This window comes from Gastrolobium bilobum, unplaced genomic scaffold, assembly GCF_033153095.1.
Source record: "Gastrolobium bilobum isolate Gb01-03AN ecotype WA unplaced genomic scaffold, APGP_CSIRO_Gbil_v1 utg1266, whole genome shotgun sequence".
Lineage (NCBI taxonomy): Eukaryota > Viridiplantae > Streptophyta > Magnoliopsida > Fabales > Fabaceae > Gastrolobium > Gastrolobium bilobum.
Genome location: NW_026898770.1, coordinates 574,897 through 600,768, shown reverse-complemented (window position 1 = coordinate 600,768; position 25,872 = coordinate 574,897). Strand labels below are relative to the sequence as shown.

General features: G+C 35.2%; 2 protein-coding genes across 2 annotated transcripts; one reads left to right on the top strand and one right to left on the bottom strand.

Annotated features, from left to right (window-relative positions):
* Positions 1-10,311: 10,311 nt before the first annotated feature.
* LOC133283968 (probable rhamnogalacturonate lyase B) lies at positions 10,312-16,245 on the bottom strand. Its single transcript, XM_061480903.1, has 16 exons — positions 16,133-16,245; positions 14,901-14,976; positions 14,657-14,778; positions 14,474-14,524; positions 14,166-14,285; positions 13,929-14,048; positions 12,629-12,764; positions 12,316-12,492; positions 11,955-12,110; positions 11,728-11,840; positions 11,562-11,646; positions 11,322-11,463; positions 11,070-11,229; positions 10,849-10,965; positions 10,639-10,765; positions 10,312-10,557 (listed from the first exon to the last, which is right to left on the bottom strand). The coding sequence occupies exons 1-16, from the start codon at positions 16,243-16,245 to the stop codon at positions 10,312-10,314; spliced, it is 2,061 nt and encodes a 686-aa protein (XP_061336887.1).
* A 7,683-nt stretch (positions 16,246-23,928) lies between these two features.
* Positions 23,929-25,032, top strand: LOC133283967 (uncharacterized). Its single transcript, XM_061480902.1, has one exon. The coding sequence runs from the start codon at positions 23,929-23,931 to the stop codon at positions 25,030-25,032; it is 1,104 nt and encodes a 367-aa protein (XP_061336886.1).
* The last annotated feature ends 840 nt before the right edge of the window (positions 25,033-25,872 follow it).

The following is a 25,872-nucleotide window of genomic DNA, read 5'->3' as shown; positions in this document are numbered from 1 at the left end:
TTCACCACCCACGTTTTTGGCGAGCCGACAGTTTTCTCTGCCGAACCGGAGACGAACCGGTTCATTCTGCTGAACGAAGGGAAGCTCTTTGATTGTAGCTACCCCGGTTCGATATCGAACCTGCTTGGAAGCACTCTCTGTTGCTGATGAAGGGTTCACTTCATAAGAGACCTTAATTAATATCCTTCATTCCATTCAATTAACTTTCTTAAAATGAAATACATAAAATAAAATTTAATCAAACACATTATATTTTATATTGGTGTCAAACTAGAAAGTCTTCACACCAAATTTTAACAATTAATTTCGCTTGACCCAATAATTATAATTTATTAAAATTTAATAATTAATCAACAAGTGTGAGCAGTGAACTTTTGCACTGATGTCAAAATATCCCCCGCCCAATTAATTAACTTTCCCAAATCAAATTAATTTCCATGTAGCTAGCATGTATATATATATATATATTGAGTCAACTCGGCCTTGGATTGCTCGAGTTACCATCATCATTTCATATGGGGTGTGTGTGGGAGGTGGTGGACCAGGACCAGCTTTCTGCACATCATGATTTTATTATCTGGATCTTGTTTGTTAGTTTATTTTTATATTTATTGAGCTCAAAGTTAATTAGCAACTTTTGTCCAAGTGCCTAACTAGCACTTTGAAAGTTTAAAAGCTTCTCTCTCTGTTTGAGTATTTTTTTTTTTATTTTTTTTTTATTTTATTCAATTTTGGGTTGATTAATTAGTGAAAGTTTTATTTAATTAATTAATGAGTTAGGGAATATGACTATGGTTGTGATGTACTTGATGGAAATGGGGATGGGAACTAGATTTTACAATGTGTCCAATTCCCTTGCTCACAACAAGTCCTTACATCACGTTAACTTAACCGAAAAGGTTTTTCAGCTTCAAAGATAATTATTATTCTGTATATATAAAACATTAGGTCATCATCATATAGTGCTATAGCATGCACATATATGAATATCTTTGTATATATGATATGACATGTTGCTTTTTTCATTTCCTTCGCTAATAATACTACTATTTGTTTATTCCCTTAATTGATAAAGATGTTTATGTAATGATAGTGATGATATAGATATTTTTGTTGTGACAACATTTTAGAGTAGCATTAATTTGTTAGGATCCTGATTGTAACTATCACGGTTTGTTACCTTGTATATTAAAATAGATTAGCTTGATTTATGCTTTCTGTTCCTTAGTTTTAGCTGATTTCCTGATGTAAATAGATTAGCTTGATTTATGCTTTCTGTTCCTTAAGTTTTTATGCTTTCTGTTCCTTAGCTGATTTCCTGATGTAAATAGATTAGCTTGATTTATGCTTTCTGTTCCTTAAGTTTAGCTGATTTCCTGATGTAACCAATTGTAAATCTTGGTCTATATAATAGACCCAATTTGATATATCATTAAGCTGCGAATGACAGCAACTTCTGTTATGGTATCAAGAGCTTGACGATCAACAAGCCTTCATTTTTTTTTTTTTTTCATCATGACTTCCGCACCTAAAACCTTCAAGGTTTCTGATTCTAAGTCACCCTTTTACCTGCACCCATCCGACAATCCTGGTGCTGTTCTCACCACGGTCATCCTCCGTGGACAATCCAATTATGAAAATTGGGCTGCTCATACTTCTCTGCCTTCGGTTCCTTCTGAGCCGTCATCAGCATCCATCTCCATGGCAGATTTTACACCAGAAGTTCTACAACATCTCATGTCCTTGGCTGTCTCTTCTGCCCCTCCAGTTGATAAACTTACGGGTAAAATTTTACACCCATCTTGGATCATCGACAGTGGTGCATCCCAACACATGACGGGCACACTCTCCTATCTATCCAATGTGCATTCTATTTCTCCTTGTTCTGTGGGACTGCTTTCATGATATTGCTACGCAATGTGGCAGCATTACTTTGGGCTCTTCTCTTCATCTCTCCAATGTTCTTTATGTCCCTTCGTTGGCTTGTAATTTGATTTTTGTATCTCAGCTTCTGCGCCAGTCTTGCTTGGCATTGTTTGTTAATTCTGTTTGTTTGATACAGGACCTAAAGCAGAAGAGGACGATTGGAACGGGTGTTGAACGAGAAGGGGTGTATATATTGTGTGCATCATCAGCTTCTGCTCATGTTGCCAGTACGTCAGATTCTGCAGCACTATGGCATCGTCGTCTAGGACATCCATCTTCCCGTTATTTATCTTTGTTACCTTTTATTTCCAATGCAAACAATTTGGCTCCTTGTGACGTTTGTTGTAAAGCCAAACAACCACGAAGTCCTTTTCCTATTAATAATAAACGTTGTTTACATCCTTTTGATTTACTTCACTGTGATATATGGGGGCCATATCATATGGCATCTACAACTGGTGCCCGCTATTTTTTAACTGTAGTCGATGATTTTAGTAGACATGTTTGGATTTTTTTGATGCGCAATAAAACTGAAACTTCCACATGTTTACTTCGGTTTCTCCACTTGGTTCGCACCCAATATGATGCATCTGTTAAGCGAATTCAGAGTGATAATGGGACTGAATTTTTGTCATCTGTAGTCCAAGAGGCTCTCTCATCCTACGGTATTCATCATCAATTATCATGCACTTACACCCCACAGCAAAATGGACGCGTTGAACGTCGTCATCGTTACATCCTCAACGTGGCTCGTGCTTTGCGTTTTGATGGTCACTTACCTATATCTCTTTGGGGAGAATGCATCTTGACCGCTGCTCACCTCATCAACAGGACACCGACTCCACTCCTTGGTGGTCAGTGTCCCTATGAAGTTTTGCATGGCACTCCACCAAAGTATGATCACTTACGGGTCTTTGGGAGTTTATGTTACACTACTGTTTTACCCAAACCACATGACAAGTTCGCTCCTCGCTCCCGTAAGTGTGTGTTTGTTGGCTACCCTTTCAACAAAAAAGGATGGAAGGTCATGGATATCTCCACTCATGAAATATTTGTTTCTCGTGATGTTTTATTTCATGAAACTATTTTTCCATTGGCTGCAACTTCATCTGCACCTTCTGTCCATGTACCGTCACCACAAGCTGTCTTCACCGATTATGATGTGGCACCTGTTACTGCTATTGATACTCCCACAGCGGAGCTTGATGACAGGGGGAGTTCGTCCTCCCCAGTTCCGGGTTCTATTACTTCATCCACGGATGTCCCTGGTTCACCGGTTCCGTTGACAGAACCCAACACTGCATCTGTGGCAGATATTCGTGAACAGCGTGCCAGACGTCCCCCATCTCATTTAAAGGATTATGTATGCAACACAATGACTACACCCTTTCCTCGTCTCTCCACTTCTCCAATCGACTCAGGTGTTCAATATTCCATTGATCATTATGTTTCTAATGCATTATTTTCTTCGCACCATCAGATTTTTCTTGCCGCCGTGGATAGTAACCTGGAACCCAAATCATTTAAAGAGGCTATGCAATATCCTCATTGGCAGAAAGCCATGCAAGCCGAAATTGATGCATTGGAAGCCAATCATACTTGGCAAATTCAACCTCTCCCTTCTGGTAAGAAAGCTATTCCATGTAAGTGGGTGTACCGCATCAAGTACAATTCTGATGGAACCATTGAACGCTATAAAGCGCGTCTGGTTATTGCTGGGAACAATCAGATCGAAGGAGAAGATTACACTGAGACTTTTGCACCGGTGGCTAAAATGACAAGTGTGCGTACATTTTTATCTGTAGCTGTAGCTCGAAAATGGAGCATTTTTCAGCTGGATGTTCAAAATGCCTTTCTCCATGGCGATTTGGATGAAGAAGTCTTTATGCGTTTTCCTCCCGGTTTCTCCCAAACCAAGTCTGGTCACGCCTGTAAGCTTCAACGTTCACTTTATGGTCTCAAGCAATCCCCACGAAATTGGTTTGCTAAGCTTCGTAGTTCTCTCCTCAGTTTCGGCTTTGTTCAGTCTCGTGCTGATTATACGTTGTTCACTTACTCGACTGGTTCCCATTATGTTGCTATACTTGTCTATGTAGATGATATTTTGTTGGCAGGTAGTGATCCTTCTCTCTGTGACCGTGTCAAAGCTCATTTACAAACCTGGTTTAAAATCAAAGATCTTGGTCCCCTCAAGTATTTTCTTGGCATTGAATTTGCTCGAAGCAAGACCGGTTTGTTTCTTACTCAACGCAAATTTGCTTTGGATATTCTTAAGGAATGTGGACTTCAAAGTTGTAAACCGGTTGCTTATCCTATGGATCCCAATCACAAGCTTGCTCTTGCTGAAGGACCTCCGTTTGATGATCCTAAACGTTATAGACGTATTGTTGGCCGTCTTGTATATCTCACGATTACACGACCAGAACTTAGTTATGCAGTTCACACACTTTCTCAGTTTTTGCAGCATCCTATGCAGATACATTACGATGCGGCTATTCGTGTTCTTCGGTACATTAAGTCCAATCCTGGCCAAGGACTCCTTCTTCGATCTGACAGTGATCTTCTTCTTCGTGCCTATTGTGATTCGGATTGGGCTAGTTGTCCCTTGACTCGAAAATCAGTCACTGGTTATTTTGTTACTCTTGGACATTCTCCTATTTCTTGGAAAACCAAGAAGCAAAACACAATATCCCGCTCCTCTGCTGAAGCTGAATACCGTGCCATGGCAGCTGCGACTTCTGAGCTTATTTGGTTAAAGTCTTTTCTCAGCTCTCTTGATATTCCTCATGCAGCCCCTATGCAACTGTTTTGTGACAGTCAGTCTGCTATTCATATTGCTTCTAATCCAGTGTTCCATGAGCGTACCAAGCATATCGAGTTAGATTGCCATTTTGTTCGGGACTATCTTCTCAGCAAGACTATTTCTACTCAACATATCCCCACTAGTTCTCAACCCGCAGATATTATGACCAAAGCACTTGGATCCAAACAATTCGATTTTTTGACTTCCAAGTTGGGCATCTCCTCCCTCCATGCTCCACCTTGAGGGGGAGTATTAGAGTAGCATTAATTTGTTAGGATCCTGATTGTAACTATCACGGTTTGTTACCTTGTATATTAAAATAGATTAGCTTGATTTATGCTTTCTGTTTCTTAGTTTTAGCTGATTTCCTGATGTAAATAGATTAGCTTGATTTATGCTTTCTGTTCCTTAGTTTTAGCTGATTTCCTGATTAGCTTGATTTATGCTTTCTGTTCCTTAAGTTTAGCTGATTTCCTGATGTAAATAGATTAGCTTGATTTATGCTTTCTGTTCCTTAAGTTTAGCTGATTTCCTGATGTAACCAATTGTAAATCTTGGTCTATATAATAGACCCAATTTGATATATCATTAAGCTGCGAATGACAGCAACTTCTGTTAATAATTGAAGAGAGAGACCATAAGGACATGCAGAGGAGAGAGGGGGGAGGAGAACAAAAAAAAAAAACCACAAAGGAGGGGGGACTGGATCACGAGCTTTTGGTGACAACCCGGTCCATCTTCAAGTTCCACATCATCTAAGTTTTCATCTATTTCACAGCTTTAGAAATAAGGTCTTGGGAAACACTTAATTAATCCTATTCACATTACCGACACTGTACCTGTTCCTTAGGGGGGATTCCGATTTCTTCAAGCACTTTTCAAACTCATCAACACATATTAATACCAAGTGAGAGGCTGCCTTTGTAAAATTCGTCTTCAAATACCATCCATGAGTGTCTGGCCAGTCACGTGAAGGGTTGTATTTCAAGCACAACATCCAAGTAAATTTCTCATGTATCAACCGTTGATCAATATATTTTTTTCTTATTATTTTATTTGTACACATCATGTTATGTAAGTAGGAGTGGGTATATTTATTACTGCAAGTGATGTTTGCTGTCAACATTTCCATTTCTCGATTACATCACATGTTGTTTCAAGTGAATCAAATGCACATATTTTCAAATACATGATGCACGAATCCTATGCAATTTTTGTCTTCTATGTTTGTTTGTCCTTCACTACGTTGATACCATTATATTAATACAAGAATTCTTCTCCCCTTCAGCGTTTTTTTTTTTTTTTTTTTTTTTGCACCTTCTCATATACATACGTTTGTTTTAGTTACAAGTAATACCTTTTTTTTCTTCTTTTATAAAAAAAAAAAAAAAACACTCATGCTGTTCAAGTCTTTTTTTTAAGTTTGTAGTTTATCACTTTTGCTTTGCACATGTTGGTCGTCTTTCTAATGCTTATTAGACTATTATTTGTTTTATTTTATTTTTTTATCTCAACCGTATGTAATGAGAGTGCATGAGTTATTTTTTGTATTGATTTTATTTTGTTGCATTTGCAATATGGAAACCATATGTCGGTAGGTATGCATGGGTTTTGTCTTATATTACTTGCTGTCTTTGTGAACAGAATGAAAAGTGGGTTTAAAAAAAAATTAATTTAATCATAGGTTAAATATTGGCTACAGCATGTTAACTTTGTGTGGTCCAAGAAGAAAAATAATAACAAAACAAACAAATGTCCTTGTGTTCACGTAAGTTATTAAGTTGATTGTCACTTTCTTTAATTCTTTTAATTCATTTTTAATATACCTTTCTTTTTGTTCAGTTTTTTTTTTTATTTTTGTTGTTTATTTATTTCATAAATACTTAGGTTCTAATTTTTTTATTTTTTTTACTTGTTTATTTTGTTTGTTCGTAAATTAATTTCTTAATTTTTTCTGTAAGTTAAAATTTAATCTTTATTTGTTCACTTTTATCATTGTTTAATTAAAAAGGGTAAAATAAAATTCACGCAACCAATTTAAGGTAACTGTTTAAAGACGGGCGTGTTGAGAGTGCTGTGGGGTTTATTCTCCATCCTTCCTCACGTGCAAAGGATTCCCGAACCTTGTTCAATTTCAAAATCAGTGTGCAAAGACAAAAGATTTTTCAATTTTCCTAATAAAAAATTTGGTTACGACTCCATGTTCAAAAACCAACTTTTACAACGCTCATTATCCATGGATTCCTAGTAACCCCAAAGAAACTGATTGCCTTGTGCCCACACTCACATGTCACAATCATTGAAGCTTGCTACTCAGAACAAAACACACCACATCATAGTAGTTCAAAGAAAAAACGTAATTTTTGGCTAATTCAAAGGATACTACTCGGTATCCCGCTCTATACACGGGTAAATAATTCAAAGGAATCCCTAGAATATGAATTATACCTGGGTATTTTCCTCTATACTGGGTATCCCCTTTGTACCCGGGTAAACAAGGATAGATGGGTGATATTTTTTTGCTACGGGGGCAAAGTGATAATTATTTATTAATGAAGGGCACAATGGTTAAAAAGCCTTAATGTGACCCATTTTAAAGTTCAACTTGCCTAAAAATATAATAAGGGTTGAATGGTAGTTAGAATCTCGATTTATCACTATATTTTTACATTTTTACGATTTTTTTATCAAAACGATTTTACCAATATTTCAAGTGCTTTTACGTTTTTACGATTTCTTTTACATTTTAATTTTTCATTTTATAATTTTTTATTCTCCTTCTATTTTTACGTAACATATCCTTTTTAACTACTTTGGGGCCGAACTCAAGAAAAAACAGTTCGGTAATGCCTGTTTTGAAATCTATTTTAGAAAATAGTTTTTTATTTTCAGAACAAAAAAAATGGGTTTGGTAATGCCTATTTTGTAAAAAAAAATAAAAAAAACTTTAACTATTAAAAAAAATCAAATTTAGAGAACATTTTTTAGTTATTTTTATTTATTTTTTAATTTTTAACTTTCAAAACAAAAAAAAATCATAAAAAAATATTTATTTTCATAACTATTCTACAAAATTATTTTAATAACAAAATCAAATAGGCCATTAGTTAGTTCTTTCTTTTCCTTTGGGCGGTCACTCTCAATAATGTTCTCTTCAATATTTTGTTTTCTGTTATAATTAAACTAAAAAGTAGAAGCAGACCGACAAAAAAGCAAAAAGTCATATTCCCCTATACCTGTATCCGAATCCCTGGGATATTATGTGATTGTATCTAAAGCAGTCCACGAACCCTTATTGAATAAATTACTACCTATTTCTTTTTAAATAATTGTAATTTAAACCAAATAAAAGTAGCTCAGTTGACAACAGAAAATTAAACATGTGTGTTCGATCCTTCTTAATATCTCAAAAAAAAAAAATTTGTAATTTAAAATTTTGTATAAAAGACTCACAGATTCTTAAATATTTTAAATTTTAAGAAAGTATAAGTTTATTTTACTATATTATCTGGAAAAAAAGAGCATTGGTATTTGTCATTTTAAATATTCTTAATTTTAAGAAAGTATAAGTTTATTTTACTATATTATTTGGGAAAAAAAAAAGAGCATTGGTATTTGTCATCTAGCTATGCCCACCTATGGATTATGGGCATTCTCAACTGTTCTCACCTGTTTATTGGTTGGGTGATGTGTTTTCAATTTAAATGTGATAAAAAGACATCAGAATTGCGATTAAACTATCAATTCACTATCAGGAGTATTTTCATGAAATTCTTGTGTTTTTGTAGGAATTTTGACCCTATGAAAAAAGACAAGTTGGAGAACTCAAGTGAAGAGACTGAAAAAGCTCCAATCCAACCACACCATTAGCTCGAAGATGGTGCTTCCAATGCCAGCATCCAAATTACCTTAGGTTTCTCCGCGCTAGAAGCGCTAGAGTGGCGCTACCAGCGCCAATTACATCAAAAACCCTTGTTGCCCCATGCCACTAGCTTGGGAGTGGCGCTAGCAGCGCTAGAACTTCGGGTATTCCGCGCCAGTAGCGTAGGAATGGCGCTAGTAGCGTCAAAGCATAAATTAGTTTTAGTTTCGTAGTGCTTGCAGCGCCAAAATCGCATCATTAGCGCTAGAGGCACGTGACTCTACAAGTGGGTTTTTCAAGTGTATCTTGAAGAAGATTTATTTGGATTTATGGGATATTTGAAGAAATCTCTCGTGTGATATAAAAAGAACGAATTAGGAAATCAGAGAGCAACTTGGACAAATTGGGGAATGGTTGGAACACGGAGAAAGCTGGAAAATTGGAGAATTGTAGTTTTTCAGAGAGAGAAAGAAGATTGAAGGAGATCAAAGCAATTGTGGAGATCATCCTTCTTCTTTCTATCATTGCTTCATCTAGCTTTCTTTTCTTTCTTTATGTTGTTTAAGCCAGCTATGTTTGGTTAATTTTCTTTTGTAGTTAAGATATGTATCCGACATGAATCCTTATTTTGGGTTAATTCTTTCCTTAATAAATTGTCTCTGATCCGACATATAGGAATAAAGAGGGTTAGGATTCACAACTGACATATTGAGATCTTAATCTTGACAGGGATAGAGCATCAATTCTTGCATGATCGAAACATAGACTTGCAGAAATTGTGAACTTTGTAATTCATTGCGCTTAAAGCTTAATCTAAAAGGGATTTCTAAGACATTAAGATTCTAATTAGGTTAAAAGGTTAAAGAGCTAAGACATTAGGATTTAACCAAATAATTCTTAGATGATTAATTGTTTGAATCAACTGAGATGGATATTAATGAATTGAATTAATTTACTTAAGGAGGATCATATGTGAAATAAACCCAAACTGCAGTCTTTATTATTGATTTTCTAATCTATTTTTTAATTACCTGAACTTTACCCTTGCAATTAATTATTATTCAGCATTTATTTTTCCTTGTTACTTTTAATTGATTTTCTACCAATTTAAATATTATTCTTTCCGAATTCATCTTGATTTGTCTAAACTATGTGAAATATTGAGAATAGTGATTGATATATCTAATCTTCGTAGGAACGATACTTTATTAACTTCTTTATTATTTTTGTGATCGTTATACTTGCCGCGAGAGCAACAGTGGAAAGAAAACCTTCTAATGGAGGAAACTATTAAATAATTAGTCTAATAAAGTGACGTTCTATCTGATATAATTTCATTTGATATTAACATAAAAATTAAGTGAAATATTCAAATTCAGATCATGTTATGCACTTACTCTACACACTAGCTTGTAGCTATATTCCGACACAAAGGTTGTATTTTTTTCTTTTCTTTTCTCTTTTCATCCTTAGTATAAAATAAAAATTGTACCAATAATTGGTAACTTAAGAAAACATAAACAATAACAGGGAGTATCGACTTTAATATTGCTTTGTTTAATAGATGCATTTGGAAGACCAAAAATGACAGGATTTATTATTTCTTCATAATTTATGCTTTCTAGCTAATTATTCTGTTGTACATGCCTTTGGACTAAGAGAATACTAATGTGCACTAAGTCACGGTTATAGATCGTCCTCAACTACAACTTAGACACAATCAATTAGCTGGAGTTGGAGGGCTTTCTAAGCGAATATAATCATACATAACTCCTTGGAAAGCTTCTCTGGCTCTTGGTTGCCTCAAATAGATTGTGTTCTTTCCTTGAACCAAATGATCACTAGCTATACTTATGCTATACAGCCTATGCAATCCATGGATGCCGTGCCTTGCTATGGCATTGTCATCGCCTATTAGCCCTGTTGTGAAGTGGGGTGGATTAGCACTCGGGTCATTGAACCTAACCTGATCAACCCATCTCAGAAAATGTTAGTGATCATAAAATAGTCATAGCCGAATTAAAACTTAATTATGGAAGAAAAGTACCTGTACTTCAGCATTAGAGGAGGATGCCAGGGCCAGTTGTAGTGTGTAGGTTCCCCTCAGTATGTTATTTTGAAGTTCAAATCTAATCTGCCATATGGTTGGCTGGTATGTATTATTTTCCAAGCTCCTGCATACATACATCAAAGCAGTTTAGAGGAAAAAGCCAACAAAACTTACAATTAACAAGTTCTATATATTAACAAAACTTACCTGGGAACATGAGCAAAAAACCAATCCTTTTTATAGTTGTTAACACCAACCGTGTAAACGAGATCATGATTTGGATATAAATCAGCGTAACGTTCCCACAATCCGTATTGCCTGAACCTGCCACAGTAGAAATACTGTCTTGAGTAAATGGAAAAAGAATGCTGTGATTAATAGTAAACTAGGAGCTAGCATCAATTGTCGACAATGCGTTTTGGACTAACTTGTCTCTGTCATCATTCTTGTATAAATAGTTCATGAGGGTAGGGTAAGGATCTGGGACATGGAATTCTGCAGCCGAGCGATCTGGGAAGCCAATTTCCCAAAGAGTAGGACCATTTCTTGGAGGACTATAAACAAGTGAATCCAATTTGATGGTACATCCTGCACGTACATTACATATCATTAATTGTCTAAATAAGCAAGTTGTAATTAATTTTAAGTCTAAACCCACGAGAGTTTTTGAGATATGTTACCAGGTGTGATGGTGATTTGAGCATAGTATTTGTAATCTCCAATAAAGCCAGGAACCCACCCATACAAGTTGTAAACCCCAGGTACTATATTTTTTATTACGAAGTATCCATTGCTGTCTGTTCGGGTCCAGAATTGGTAACCCTGTGAATGATATATAATTCAAACCCTTTTTAGCTGCATGCATCATTATTCCTTCAAAGTTAATGAAACTAAATCTTTTTGGCTCCAACCAAATGTACCTTGCTTTCTTTCTGCCATGATCCAGCATTTCCAGGCAAAGCTAGACCAATGTAAGCATTGATAGCATTTTGAGATCTCTTTCCTCTGGTGAACATGGTAAAAGTAAGGAATTTAGCTCAATCTCATGTAATCGAAGAATAAAATGTAGGTAAACAAGGCATTAACATATACCCATCTTGGACTTGTAACCGTCCTGATACTGTTCCTCGTTGATTGCGTGGAAGGAAATCTTTTGAACGAGGGAAGTCATAAGGCCAGCTTTTGACTTCATTAGATAGCTAATTAATCAAAGAAAAATAATAAATTATGTGCCATAACATAATCACTTCCCTCTAATTAATAATAGGCAATTAAAAATAAGAGTGCGAGTGTGGTTAAGGGTAATTAAGCACCTGTCGCACCGCATCTGACCACAGAGTTTGTAAACGAACATTATTTGGAGCAGAGTTGAGGTAGACAAAAACAGGGCCGAAAACTTTTTTATATGTCTCGCCTTGTTGAAATTTCATGTTTACCCCTTTGCCAGCATAGTGGGTGCTCACAAACATCTATGTAAGAAAATTAACAAAAGCAAAAACAGAAAAGTACTTTAACTGTCACTTATTATTGGGTCCTATGACTGTGAATGACAACTCACATTCTGGCAATAACTATCTAAATTTGGTTTTTAGTTATGATGAGGAGAAATATTTATACACTGTTACATCACAATATATATTTAATATTAAATTAGAGGACAGAAGTTGAACTTACGGAGAGGGTAGTGGGGCCAACATGAGAGGTGAGATCTTGCTTAATGGGCCCAGCATTTTGGAACTCGTTACTGGGTGTTATCATCCAGAAACCCACGGGTGCTTCAGAATCTGCCGTTATCCAGCCATGAACTTTGCAGTCTGTGTTCTCAGTAGAGTATTGGTATTTGTCATCCACCTGAGCCCAACATAATCATTCATACATTCATTCCATGACATTTTAAACTATAAGCCCATATAAAGAATAAAGAAAAGAAAAAAGTGAGGCAAAAATCCATGTCAAATCAAACATGCAAGCATATTAAGAAAGTTACCTCTCCCCTAAATTGTGGGTTAGATGGATGGGTTAAGAGAACAGCTTCAGGATAAGCCAGCCTTTGACCTGTTTCTCTATCTCTCATCGATGGCATTCTCCTTTGCCTAGTATCTGATATAGCCATATAGTTGAACCTGGGCAGTTGTTTGTGTTCATTAGTTAACACAGTTTTCGCCCCTCTTTTAAAATGATAAGCTCAAAATAAATTTATAGGAAAAGTGTTTGTACTCTTAAATGTCACAACTTATGTCATTTTATCACAAAAAGGTGAAACTCATACATTTACATCTTTTAAAATGATATACACTTTTTTCATATATCTATTATGTAACTGGAAAAATTTTACTGTTGACACAAAATTAGTTGAGGTTCATTGGTTTTTTGTTTTCTCTCTTCCTTTCACTTTCTCTCTCTTTGTTATATGATACATATATAAATTAATAAATAAAAGATTCTTTTAAAATATAAATGTATTCTCAAGTTAATTTGTCAAATAAGTATTATGAAAGTATGATTTCGATATAGGTTTTTACATTATCATTTATGTTATTGAAATAGTTTGCTTGCAACAATTACAAATGTTTAAAAAAAGCTAACTCTCTTTTAATGATATATTTATTGAGGAGTGTTATATTGACAATTTTATTTTATTTTTTACAAACTACACTATATTTTATCAGTAAGGCTTAATTTAAGAATATCTTACAAATAAGACATAGTGAAGTTTGTAAGAGTTTATAAATAAAAAATTTCTAAGTATAATTTTTCATGTTTATTTGATAATAAAAAGTATTACAATAATGAGAAATTAAAATTATATATTTATATCCATATTTTAATACATCCCAGCACATTTCATCTTATGTTACACATTTAGGACAAGCAAAATTGTAGAGAGGGGGGAAGGGAAGCACGGAATATAAATAATCAAATTGAAATATTTAAATACCCAATTTATAAAATTAAATTTTAAAGAAAACATTTTTTTAAAAACCGTAACAATTTTCTTCTAACTTAACTTTTCATTTTTTTCACTAGAGTTACTTCTGTAAATTTGAAATTCATAGTTTATCATATTCTATAAACCAAATTAATTACGTAATTAGTTTCCAAGCCAATATATGTTTAATACTTTCAAAATTTGAAATCAAGATTGTTATTCTTATTCCTTTACCAATTCATAAATTTTGATTTGTTAAGAGAAAGTGAAAATTACTAAAAAAAATTTTTTTTCAAAAAAAGGGGAAGAAAAGTACTATTTTATTTTCTTTTTCTCACAGTAACATTTTTCCAGTTACCTGTCTCTGTTGAGCTTGAATACCAATCTAATTTGATCAACCCCAACTGCAGGTAATCCTTCTGGTCGCTCAAATATTACGTATGAGTAAAACCCGGAATCGCCCCTTCGCAATATATACCTGCAACAATAAATTTACATCAAACAATATTAATGCAAAACCAAGAACATGTCCGTAGTCCATGCATCTCTATTTGTTCTCAAACTTTACGTAAAATTAAGACATAATAGAACCCACCTTTTGTCTATGTTTATAGGGACACTTGAGCCTCGCATAGAAGATGTCCATGTTCTTAAAAATGAAACCTCTACTATATTCTCGGTGGCTGCCATTACTGAGAAACTTGTCCCGCGGATTCTGTAGCACAGTTTCAATCATAAATTTGTCTGTTGAGTTATACGTAAGTGCATTAAGCATGCATTACTTTATTAATTAATGTGTAAGATATAATCCACCCTGATTAATTTCTTTTATTAATAATTGCATCATGGAGTGTACAAATACAAGAACATATCGTTAATTAATTGGGAGGACAGGAATTATACCTCTGAAAACCGCCAGATTGTCCTGGTCCCTTCCAAACGACGTCCATGTACCTATAAACATGAAGGCCTGATTATGTTAATCAAACCAGGACTTACAATATGGAACCAATTTTTATGCCTTACTTTACTGGGTTATTTTGTAGAAAATTCCAACTTTAATTTGATTAATTATGAAGTAAATACCCTCTATCGTTGTCTTCATTCCGAGCGTCAAGCACATTTTCAATTCCATTATATGATATTCCAAGGATATAGCCCTCGGGATTTGCCAAGTTGATGGAAACGATGCCGTTATCAATCACCACCTGAAAATCAAAGCAAATTCTCAAGACTTAAAAAAACATGTATTTGACGAGAAAATCTGGTCAATGTTTTTTTTTTCCTCAATATTTTGAACAAACTATCTTTTCCCAAAAACTAGTATCACCTGCTTAGGATTTTCGGTATTCAGTTTGACTGGAGAAGGAACAAATCCTAGGCTGTTGGTCCCCCTTAAACCACTTCTCCATGTGGATGCAATGCAGGGAAAGAAAAAAGTGAAAATCAAATAAAATAAAGTTTAAAGCATCACGTTGTCATTTCAATTAAAGAATATTCAATGGAGAAAGAATAGGACAAAAGGACAATAGGACAATTTGAGCACTGAGTACATATTTAATATTTCAGTTCTTGTAAACGATTCATTTGTTACCCCCCTAATTGTAGGGCAGTGTTTATTTTTCTTCCTAGCTATTCCCATTAAATAAGTCGTTTTTGGTAACCTATCGGAAACAAATACAAATAGAGAGAGGTACTGCCTGACCTAGATGAGAAGGGCGATGCACATAAAAAATCCTACATTATTTCGCGTGTGCACCGGTACAAAAACATAATAAGTCTTAAATAATGCATAGGTGTGAAATAAGAAATGTGTAAAAATAGCATAACTTAAATTTTAGATGGATGGACTTTAACCATTGTTATTATGTTTTGAAAGGGAGATTTCATTGTTATTGTAGTAGTCCATTAGCCTGTACTATTAATGCGGGTCGGTTACAATAATGCAATATGCAGGGACTTAATTCAGAAATGTAGCTTTGTTTCAAAAAGAAAAAGAAAAAAAGAAATGTAAGAGCTAATTTAATTTTCTTTAATTTAGTGCATGCTTCAGAATAATTTCTTAAAATATTTATATTTTAAAGTCCTCTCACAAAGTTTTAAATTAAAAACATTTTCAAATATAAAATAATCTAATTTACACTAGCAGTTATATTATTGTGAGTATACAATAGACATTTGAAAGAGTAAGATGGTGCAGGCAACACGTGGGTGCAAGCAAATTAATAAATTCTTTTCATCCCTACAATGGTTATATATAGCTTGCAAAATGTCTTTTTATTATCATAAAGTAATATACACAAATGAACAAAGAAGCATGCTAATGACCATAAGCTCATAACAACAAATAGATAAATAAAGGGCATGAAATGGACACGAGATAAAAAAAAAACATTACTCTCCTATTTTATGGAATCTTTTCTATCTCTCCCTTTCGTTTTTTACTTATAAGTACTTTTCATATGGAGAAAATAAAACAATAGAATGCCTTCCATTTTGTTTACTCTGAATCACGTAAAGAGAAGCGCAAAATAAAAGCAGAAGCAAGAGATAAGGGAGAACCTGAATGAGGTCTTCTCAGAATAGACACCGAGAAAGAAGCAGAGCTGTACAGCCACTCTAAACCACCACCACAAGAAGAAAACCTCTTTCCTCATCTTACCAGCCACCTTCATCTTTTACCAATATGAACCTGCAAATAATTGAAACTTCATTTCAGAGACAAGGCCGAGAAGAAGATATCAAAGATTGCCAAAATAAACTTCATTAAACTCGAATAATGCTGTTATAATATAATGGTAAAAACTGAAGAGTACTTTCAAACTACCATCTGGATGGTAATTTAACGAAATCAACATTAAAAAAAAAAAAAAAAAGAAGAAGAAAAACAGTTATATAAATTCTAAAAGACATGCCCGAACCTTAACAATCCCCAATGTCTTTCACGTAAGGGCCTTTTCTTAGAGTTACAGAAAACCATAGGAGATCAAAAGACCAGCTGACCAAGTTTATATCGTGGCTATTTTTTCTTGGGAATTGTTTTTCTAACTCTGACTATTTTTTTCTTTGGAATTGTTTTTCTAACTCTTCATTACTCAATTTTCTTTGGAACCTCAATGTGAACCTTCAAAAAATGTGCAGGCAAGAACATAATGCCAAGTACTGACCTCGTGTGTATATATAGCATCTCTTTGATGATGCCACTTTTTAAACAATTTTTTTTCCCTTTTTGGCACTGCCCCTCAATATTCATATCCACCCAACAGCAAGTCATCCCCTCAACGTTGAATTAAGGGTATAATAGTTTTCAAAAAAAAATATTATAACGATGAATTTGGAAAAATCTTGCACCACATGACAAAAGGAATTAGGAAGGTAACATTGAATTAAACTTTTTTTATAAAAGTTTTGAGATATACTGCCAAATTATTAGGCCGAGTGTTTGAATAGTTGAAGTGTGTATTCGATTAGCTGCCTAAATTTAAGTTGAAGTAACACATTATTTTTAGGGGAAAGTTATACTTATAAATATTTTGTTTACAAAATTTTACAAATTATATTTTATCTTATCGGTAAGACATAATGTAGTTAGTAAGTTTGTCAATATAATCCTCCTCTTAATTTTATATGTAAAAAATTTGACAGTGATCTATAATTCAGATTAACAAAAAATATTTTTTTGTGTCGCTATACACAGGCATGATTGATATTGGTCAAATGATATACAAAACGAAAAACCTCTGGCCTAATTATATTCCAACTAGTAAGATGGGGCGTTTGGTACTTATACCTAATCCTCAGTATTAGAAAATCATCAAATCTGATCATTATCAGAATTAAATGCCCCACTTCTTATTCTTCTCAAGTCTACAAGGTATGGTATTATAGTATGGTTTACTTAAAAAAACCAGTATTAAAAAAATTTAAAATATCAATTCCTTACGGGAAGTATAGATAAGAAAAGCCTACAAAGTTGAACCTACACCAGTTTGAGAAATCCGTAACAAAAATGGACAAAAGCCAACCTAAATTCTTTGTCCCAGAAAAACTCATCATTCAAACGCGTTCCCATACCAAGTTGCAGTAACCAATATCAACCTGTGCATGTGATTTAATACTTGACAATGCCCTGTATGTGTGTGTGTGTGTGTGTGTGTATGCGTATTGTACCTACTATTCCCCCGCTAGACGTGGTTTTACCTACAAAAGTTCCTCCGTGACACCTTTTGTTCAGGTTATTTATGAACATTAACCATATTCATTGTACTTTATGTTGTATACTTCTTTACCTTGTACCTAGTAGGTTGTATTATTAAATACTATATAGGAAGATGACCAATAGAAAACGTGGGACTGCCTTCAATAATGTTATTTCCTTTTCTATATATCTTGGCTTATTTGGTATCAGAAAGTGTTTGGTAAACTATAACGATCAGTTAAGTTTTATGATTCTTCGAATCAAAATTAGTTATATAAATTTACAAATATTGTGAATACAGATACTATAGATTGATAATAGAGATATGATAAAATAAAACAGTATCAATATTTAAAACTAGTTCTAACTAATAGATTAACTAAAAACGGACTGATTTTTAAAACATAAACAATTACTAAATACAAAAAGTTTTAAGACTGATTTCATTGTTCATAATTAATTAATATTTGGTAGTTAAGAAACCCGAAAAGGACATTATTCAGCTCATTGTATAAAGTAACATGTTTTGTTAGTTAAGAAGAATAAAGGAATCACACTAGAAGGGGTAGAGGACAAGTTGTAAGCTCTAGGAGGCTTCTTGATAGGTAGCACAAGTCAAGATATTTGACTCTTTTGAAAAAGACAATGACAAATAATGGACTTGAAGCATAGTGGACTATGTCCTAATCGACGGTGTACTTCTTAAGGCAATACACGCCTAGTACAGGAGATGACTCGGCAGGTTACGATTTTCTATTACAACCATTTGTTAATTTATTCCATGAGATAATTTATTTGTCTCTTGTGACTTGGGACAGGTGATGAAGTCAACCCTTTTCAGCAAACGATCGTGAACCAGAATTTAAGAATTAATTTAACTTAGAAACAGACTTCTTTATATAAAGATTTATAATATGCGTCACCATATTCTTACCGTGATATATGAATAATAAATAATAAATTTTATCATCAATCTTGATCCGGATAAAATAAAGGTCCAATGGAAGCCCAATGACATACGAAAAAGCCCAACCCACCAAGGATCCAGAGCAAGCGCGACAGACAACTATCGCTCGTAACACGCAATGCCCTCATCGCGACAGACAAGCCGCGATAACCATATTGCGGATGAAACCCCTTCAAGTAAGCAAACTTAACGTCCAAAGCAATCCCACCACACCTTTATGCCAATAAGCAACGGACAGCTCCAACTTACCGCGACTCTACAACTAGACACTAACAAAGATAAGGCAACTCAGATCCTAGTACTGACCTGCAACCCAAACTTGGCCAATCAGAAGCCAAGCCGCCTTGCTAAGGCGGCATCATAACTATTATATAAACAAAAGAGTTCAACACCCAGGTACAATCATCCTTTACATTTAACAACATACATCACCTGCCTCTGATAATGACTTAAGCATCAGAGTGTCTTCGCAGGTATCCCCAGTCAGACTTAACGCGCTACCGCAAAGGGCAGATACGCAGTTTGATCCCATCCTGACCGAAGGCCCAAAACCAAGCACTAAAACCCATATCTCAACTGTGTGTGATCAGACTTGATACAGTTTGGCCAGCTCACTCCATATCTGGTCTGATCAAATCTTAATCATTGATTTTTGTATATTTAACAATTGTAATTTATTGAGAATTAATAATTAATTAGTGAGAATAATCCAATCAATTATAATAATTTGATAGACGCAAATTAATGATTTAAATTGAGTGTGAGATTTATTATTTTTATATCAGATTAAATTGATCATATTCCTTAATATATATATATATATATATATATATATATATATATATATATATATATATATTGATTCTTAAGTAAAATTTTATTTAGAAAGTTCTAAAATAGGAATAACTAGATTCTAAAATTTTCTGATTTAACTAATTAATTGCTATTTTTCCTTTTTTGCACAGAAGAAATGCATCATATAGAAAGACTTAGTAAGTAAGAGATAAATGAGACGATCCAAAAATACCTACGTGCATTATATATGCAGCTAAATAATCCTCTGATTCCTTCGCGGACGTAATTTTGTTATCAGAGTCTGCAAATCTCTTTCACAGCATGCCGGAGGAACTATAACAAGAAATTGAATCGCTGACAATAAATCAGACAAAAATATTCATAACTGTTCATAATATAGCAATTAACAAATTAACAACTATCCACCAAAAAAAAAAAAAAAACTAACAACTAATAAAAAGATCGAAAGTCATAATTTTTGTTGTTTCCAAAAAACTTATAAATAAGAATCAAATTCAATTATATTAACCACGCTTGATGTTTAAAAATGTTATGTAAGTGTCATTTTTTTAGTTTCAAATATTACTGTGAATTTGTATATTTTAAAAATTGTTTTGTGTAAAATAATTTATTAATTTTTCATGCTAAAGGGGTGTTTAGAAAATCTATTGTCAAAAGGAAATATATTTCTTTTGGGAAAAAAAATGTCATATATAAATTTATGTTTACTTTCACATGTCAATAATAAAAAAAGAGTTTTATGTTTTTCATGTTATTGGATATAAAAATTTATGTCGTTGTTTTGGGTAGAGAGAAAAACATCTGTAATATTAAAAGATGGGTAAAGTGTGTGTCATTTTAAAGGATGTAAAGTTGTGTTATTTTAAGAGAGAGAAAGAGATAGATAAAGGAGGAAAAAGAGTTGACAAAAAAATAAAAGCGTGGGTTCCACTTCTTTGTGAGAGTGAAAGGATATAAGTTGTGTCATTTAAAAGGATAAACACTTTTCCCTTAAAAGATTCATATAACCCCAAATAATTTGGAATTACAAAAATATCCTTCCTCTAAAATTATAACTATAAAATTTGAATTGTAGAAAATGAATTATCTCATACAGTAGAAAATTATTAATCCTATAATAAAAACCATAGATTAGCTCGGCAAAAATGAGGTAGAAACCAGATATCAATGTAGGTGTAGACAGAAAATAGATATGTTGGGGGAAAAAATAGGTGTTCTCCCTAATATTCAACATCTTTGGGATTAACGGAACCATAAAAAAATATCAAAGCATATTACATATAAAACAATAAAATAAGGAGAGAGAAACAATAAGTTTATCATTAGCAAAGCTATAAACATTAGTTATGACAAAACTGCTAAACATGATGGATCATCCTTCTGATTTTATATATCGGTGCGAGTCAATTAAAGAAGCACATGAATAAAGAGATCTCAAAAAAAAAAAAAAAAATCCTCAAAGTAACCTGCTTCTAGATAAATCAGAAGTTCTAATATACAATACATGTTTAACTAAAAAATGTTCCTTTCATTTTGTTTGTATATAGATATTATCCTCTACCTAACAAGAAATAACATATTTCTGAAACGACAAGAAGCAAAAAGAAAAACAGATCAGAAAATGCTACGGACCTGTGCCTCTCACCCAGAGTTTTGGATGGTGCCTCTTACCAAGACTTTTCGAGCTTGCCTTTCTGACGATCAAGACTGCAGTATATATAGGAATTGGATCTTTTCATTAAAATGTATAATATGGTAATCGATGTGTTGGAAAATAAAATAAAAAGTAAAGTTTATTTTGAGTGCTCAACAAATATCACGCGGTCCAATTTAATCCCTTAGGGAAAAAAAATCGACTCGTGATTCTTCTGAAATTTAGAATAGATCCTTGTTAGTCTTTTTGAGAGAGACTAATGTGGATCTTCTTTGAACTTCAGATAAACTATAATTTTGACTAATTGAGTCTATTTTAAATTTTAACTTTACAAAAATTGACTTTACAAAATTAGATAAAATCAATTCAAATCTTTCAAAACGGAAACTAATATCAAATTAACTTTTTCTATATTTTTTTAGAAAATAAAATTAAAATCTTCAAATTAACTTTACAAAAATTGACTTTACAAAATTAGATAAAATAAATTCAAATCTTTCAAAAAGGAAACTAATATCAAATTAATTATTGCTGGTCGCGGATGAATTTAAGAGGGGGTGAATTGAGTTTATTGAAAATAGGTATAAATAAAATCTAAATGGAGGACTCAATGAATCTGCTCATGCCTAAATTTCCAAAGTATTTTCAATGCACTGAGAAGAAAAACTCGCAATATACTCAACGCGCTTTTTCTCTTGAATGCTCAATCACATTTTGAAGAAAGACTCAAAGTATAGTATTTATAGATTATTTTTCTCAAAATCAATTACTGATTCGGTTATAATATAGGTCTAACCAGGGCCCAATAAACACATGGAAGCCCAAGCCCATAAAGGACCTAGAACAAGGCATAAAAGACAGGCACGAGACGCGATAACCCTATCGCGTCACACCAGCGCGATGTCCATATCGCGGAACACCAGGCGCGATTGTCCCATCGCATCATACACGGCGCAGTGCCTCATCACAGCATGCATGATATACTTACTCCTCACGCAACGGGATACCTTCTACAGACAGTAAACTTAAGGGCCAAGGCAACACCACCGCGCCCTCACACCAGTAAGCAATGGACAGCTTCAGCTCGCCACAACTCTACTAATAGACACCATGGCGGCAAGCTCCTCAACATTTAAACCATGACAGCCACAGTACGTTGGCACCAAGGAACCTTTGCCTTCACCATGAAGAAATGTCTCCTCCAAACACACATCTCGATTACTATATAAACATACGTTGTGCCACCAAGGTACGATCATCCTTTACTTTCACAACATAAACACCTGCCTCTGATACTGACTTGAGCGTCGGAGTGTCTTCGCAGGTACCCCCCCATCCGGTGCAATGTGAAGGACGGAGGACAAAGAGCTCAGGCTTATCCCACATCAACAGTACTAGGCCCAGGCCAGCAACCATCTAAGGAGTCTCAACCGTGTGTGATTTGGGCTTTGGGCTATCCCTATCGAATCTGGTCCGATCATTGGCACCGTCTGTGGGAACGTATATTACCCACCATTCTCTAAAAACATGGTTGAAACTCACAGCAAATCTCAGAACGGCTCCAAAAGAAAGCAGAAGGAGACCCCTGCTTCCCGTGAAAAATCAGCTTCATCGGTGGCACCAATTACCATCCACCTGGATGACCCACCGACACCCCAACATCTGTTGGACCTCATCACGTTACAAAACAAGAAAATTGCCCAGCAAAATCGAGATTTAGCTCGATTGAAAAAAGCTCAAAAGAAAAAAAGAAAAAACTCAAGAAAAGGGAAAAGAAAAAGAGAAAAATCAGGAAAAGGAAAAAGATCTCGAAAATTCTGCAGAAAGAGAACCACTTCATTCGCACTCAACAGGGAACCCGGGACCTTCGGGTCATAAAAATAAAAAAGGTGAAGAAATCAAAGATACTCAGGAGAATGAGAATTCTCATGGTCCTTCAAAGACTGTTTCTCAAATTATTCACCCCTTTGTCCCCTGCATCATGAACATCCCAATGTCACATGATGGCACAAGAGCACATGTGAACATCCCTGCATCGCGATGTCAAGATAACAACAGAAAAATAAAACGGCAAGGGGGACCCTTAAGAGCATCTGGAACAATTCCAGACAAACATGATGGCACAAGATGTCACATATCCAATAGCATGCCGACAATTTCCTACAACTCTTAAGGAAATAGCCCTTAGGTGGTACTCAGCGTTGCCACCTAATTCGGTACAAAGCTGGGAAGACTTAACCAACAAGTTTCTCGTGCAGTTCGCAACGAGCAAAGCGCAATACAAATCCACTCATGCGCTAAAAACAGTTCGACAAGAGTCGAATGAATCTTTCCGCGATTATTTAAACAGATTCTTCGATGAAGCACTTCTGGTTAGAGACTTAGATTCATAAGTCTCACTACACATCATCACTGAAGGCCTTTTGCAAGAACCTTTTTCTATGTCGCTAGCCAAACAGCGACCTCGCACCATAGAAGAACTACGTGCGCGCTCAGAGAAATTTATCAACTTGGAGGATTACAAGCGTTCACGAGAAATCTCCAACACCAGAACCAGTACAGACAACTTCGACAAAGATATCTAGAAAAATGTCCAGCGCAAATTTCGCGAAAAAAGAAAGTGGGGAAAATACGACAGCTATACCCCCTTGAATACATCTCCCAAGCGGATTTTCAAGGAAGTTTTCCAAACAGGGTATGTCCGTTTTAACAAACCTCCTCCTATGTCAAAAGGAGTTCAGCGCGATGAATCCAAATTTTGCGAATTCCATAACGATAAAGGTCACACCACCGACGAAAGGCTCGCGCTCAGAAATACGATTGAGACACTCATTAGAGAAGGAAAGCTCCAAGAATTTATTTCCACTTGCAGGGAATACAAGACACAGCAAAAGCGCGATAGAAGCCCTGATAACGACTCGAATCCCAACGAGCAAAGGGCACGTCCTAGGAGAACTTATAACTCCAATCGTAACAGTGACCGTAGAGTGGACAGAGCAACATCAACTGACAGACATCATAGAACTCCATCAAGAAACAGACAGCAAGGCGCGAGGCAACACCGCGATGGACTACCCAATAACGCAGCAGGCATTCTAGCCACCATTGCCGGGGGCTCAGCGGGAGGCGGTGCGACCACATCTCAACGAAAGAAGCACTTAAAGTCAGTAATGACAGTACGCAATCACGCACGCCTATCAACCCCTCGCTATCTAAAACAGGCCATCAGTTTTGATGATGATGACTATGGCGATATCATTCCAGACCACGATGACCCGCTAGTAATCTCAGCATGCATGGCTAACCTCCAGGTAAAACGTATTATGATTGATAATGGTAGTTCAGCTGATATCATATTCTGGGATGCCTTTTGCGCGATGCACATCCCAGAAGAACATCTTCTGCATGGATGTTCGAACTTAATAGGCTTCACTGGAGAATGCGTACAGCCCAAAGGCACCATTGAAATGTGGGTCACCTTTGGAAACTTGCCTTTAGCTCAAACTATCAAGGTGAAATTTTATGTCATTGAATACGCTTCAGCGTATAACATCATTCTAGGAAGACCAACTATTGCGGCATTAAAGGCAATCATTTCCATACCTCATCTTTTGAAGAAATTTCGTAACAAGTCTGGCACGGTAGTTGCCATTAGAGGAGATCAGAAAACAGCACGCAGTTGTTACAATACCAGTCTAAGAGCCAAGACTCCTGTACAACCTGATGACAAAGACAAAGCATCGGTAAATATTACTGATCTCGATGTACGCGATGATCTACGCGATATTCGTCCTCAACCTGATGGGAGTTGGAAGACCTCTAGATAGGCCCACTCCCTGACAACACTACCAAAATTGGTCGAAACCTCCAAGAGGATGAGAAAAGCGCGCTGATAATCGTATTGCAAAATAACAAAGACCTTTTTGCATGGACAGCCGCGGACATGCCAGGGATAGACCCAGGGATAATATGTCACCAATTAACCATGGATCCCAAAGCAAAGCCCATCGCGCAGAAAAAGCGCAAAATATCCCCTGAGAAACATCAGGCGGTTGAAGCTGAAGTAGCAAAATTACTTGATGCTGGAGTGATTAGAGAAATCACTTACTCTACATGGCTCTCCAATGTGGTATTAGTCAAGAAACCCAATGGAAAGTGGCGCATATGTACTGATTACACAGATCTCAACAAACACTGCCCAAAGAATTTTTATGCACTTTCCACCATCGACAAGCTGGTCGATAATTCTGCAGGATACCAAATTTTATCCATTATGGACGCATATTCTGGCTACAACCAGATTCCAATGTTCACACCAGATGAGGAAGCCACAACTTTCATCACCGAAAAAGCTACTTACTGCTATAACATGATGCCATTTGGTCTCAAAAATGTTGGAGCCACTTATCAACGCATGATGAACAAAGTCTTCAGCCAACAGATAGGCCAGATGCTTGAAGTTTACATTGATGATATGATAGTAAAAACAATGACAACTGCGCAACATCCTCACGATTTGGAACATGTATTTCAACAACTGCACAAATACAGGCTACAGCTTAATCCAGCTAAATGCGCGTTTGGGGTACCTGCTGGAAAATTCTTAGGATTCATGCTCACGCATCGCGGGATAGAGGCCAACCCTGACAAATGCAATGCCATTCTCA

Coding starts and splice junctions, on each gene's coding strand:
- LOC133283967 (XM_061480902.1), top strand. CDS start 23,929: ATGTCAAAAGGAGTTCAGCGCGATGAATCCAAATTTTGCGAATTCCAT.
- LOC133283968 (XM_061480903.1), bottom strand. CDS start 16,245: ATGAAGGTGGCTGGTAAGATGAGGAAAGAGGTTTTCTTCTTGTGGTGG. Junction 14,977..16,132: donor TCTGAGAAGACCTCATTCAG/GTTCTCCCTTAT, acceptor ATCCACATGGAG/AAGTGGTTTAAGGGGGACCA. Junction 11,647..11,727: donor CAAGTCCAAGATGGGTATAT/GTTAATGCCTTG, acceptor CATGTTCACCAG/AGGAAAGAGATCTCAAAATG.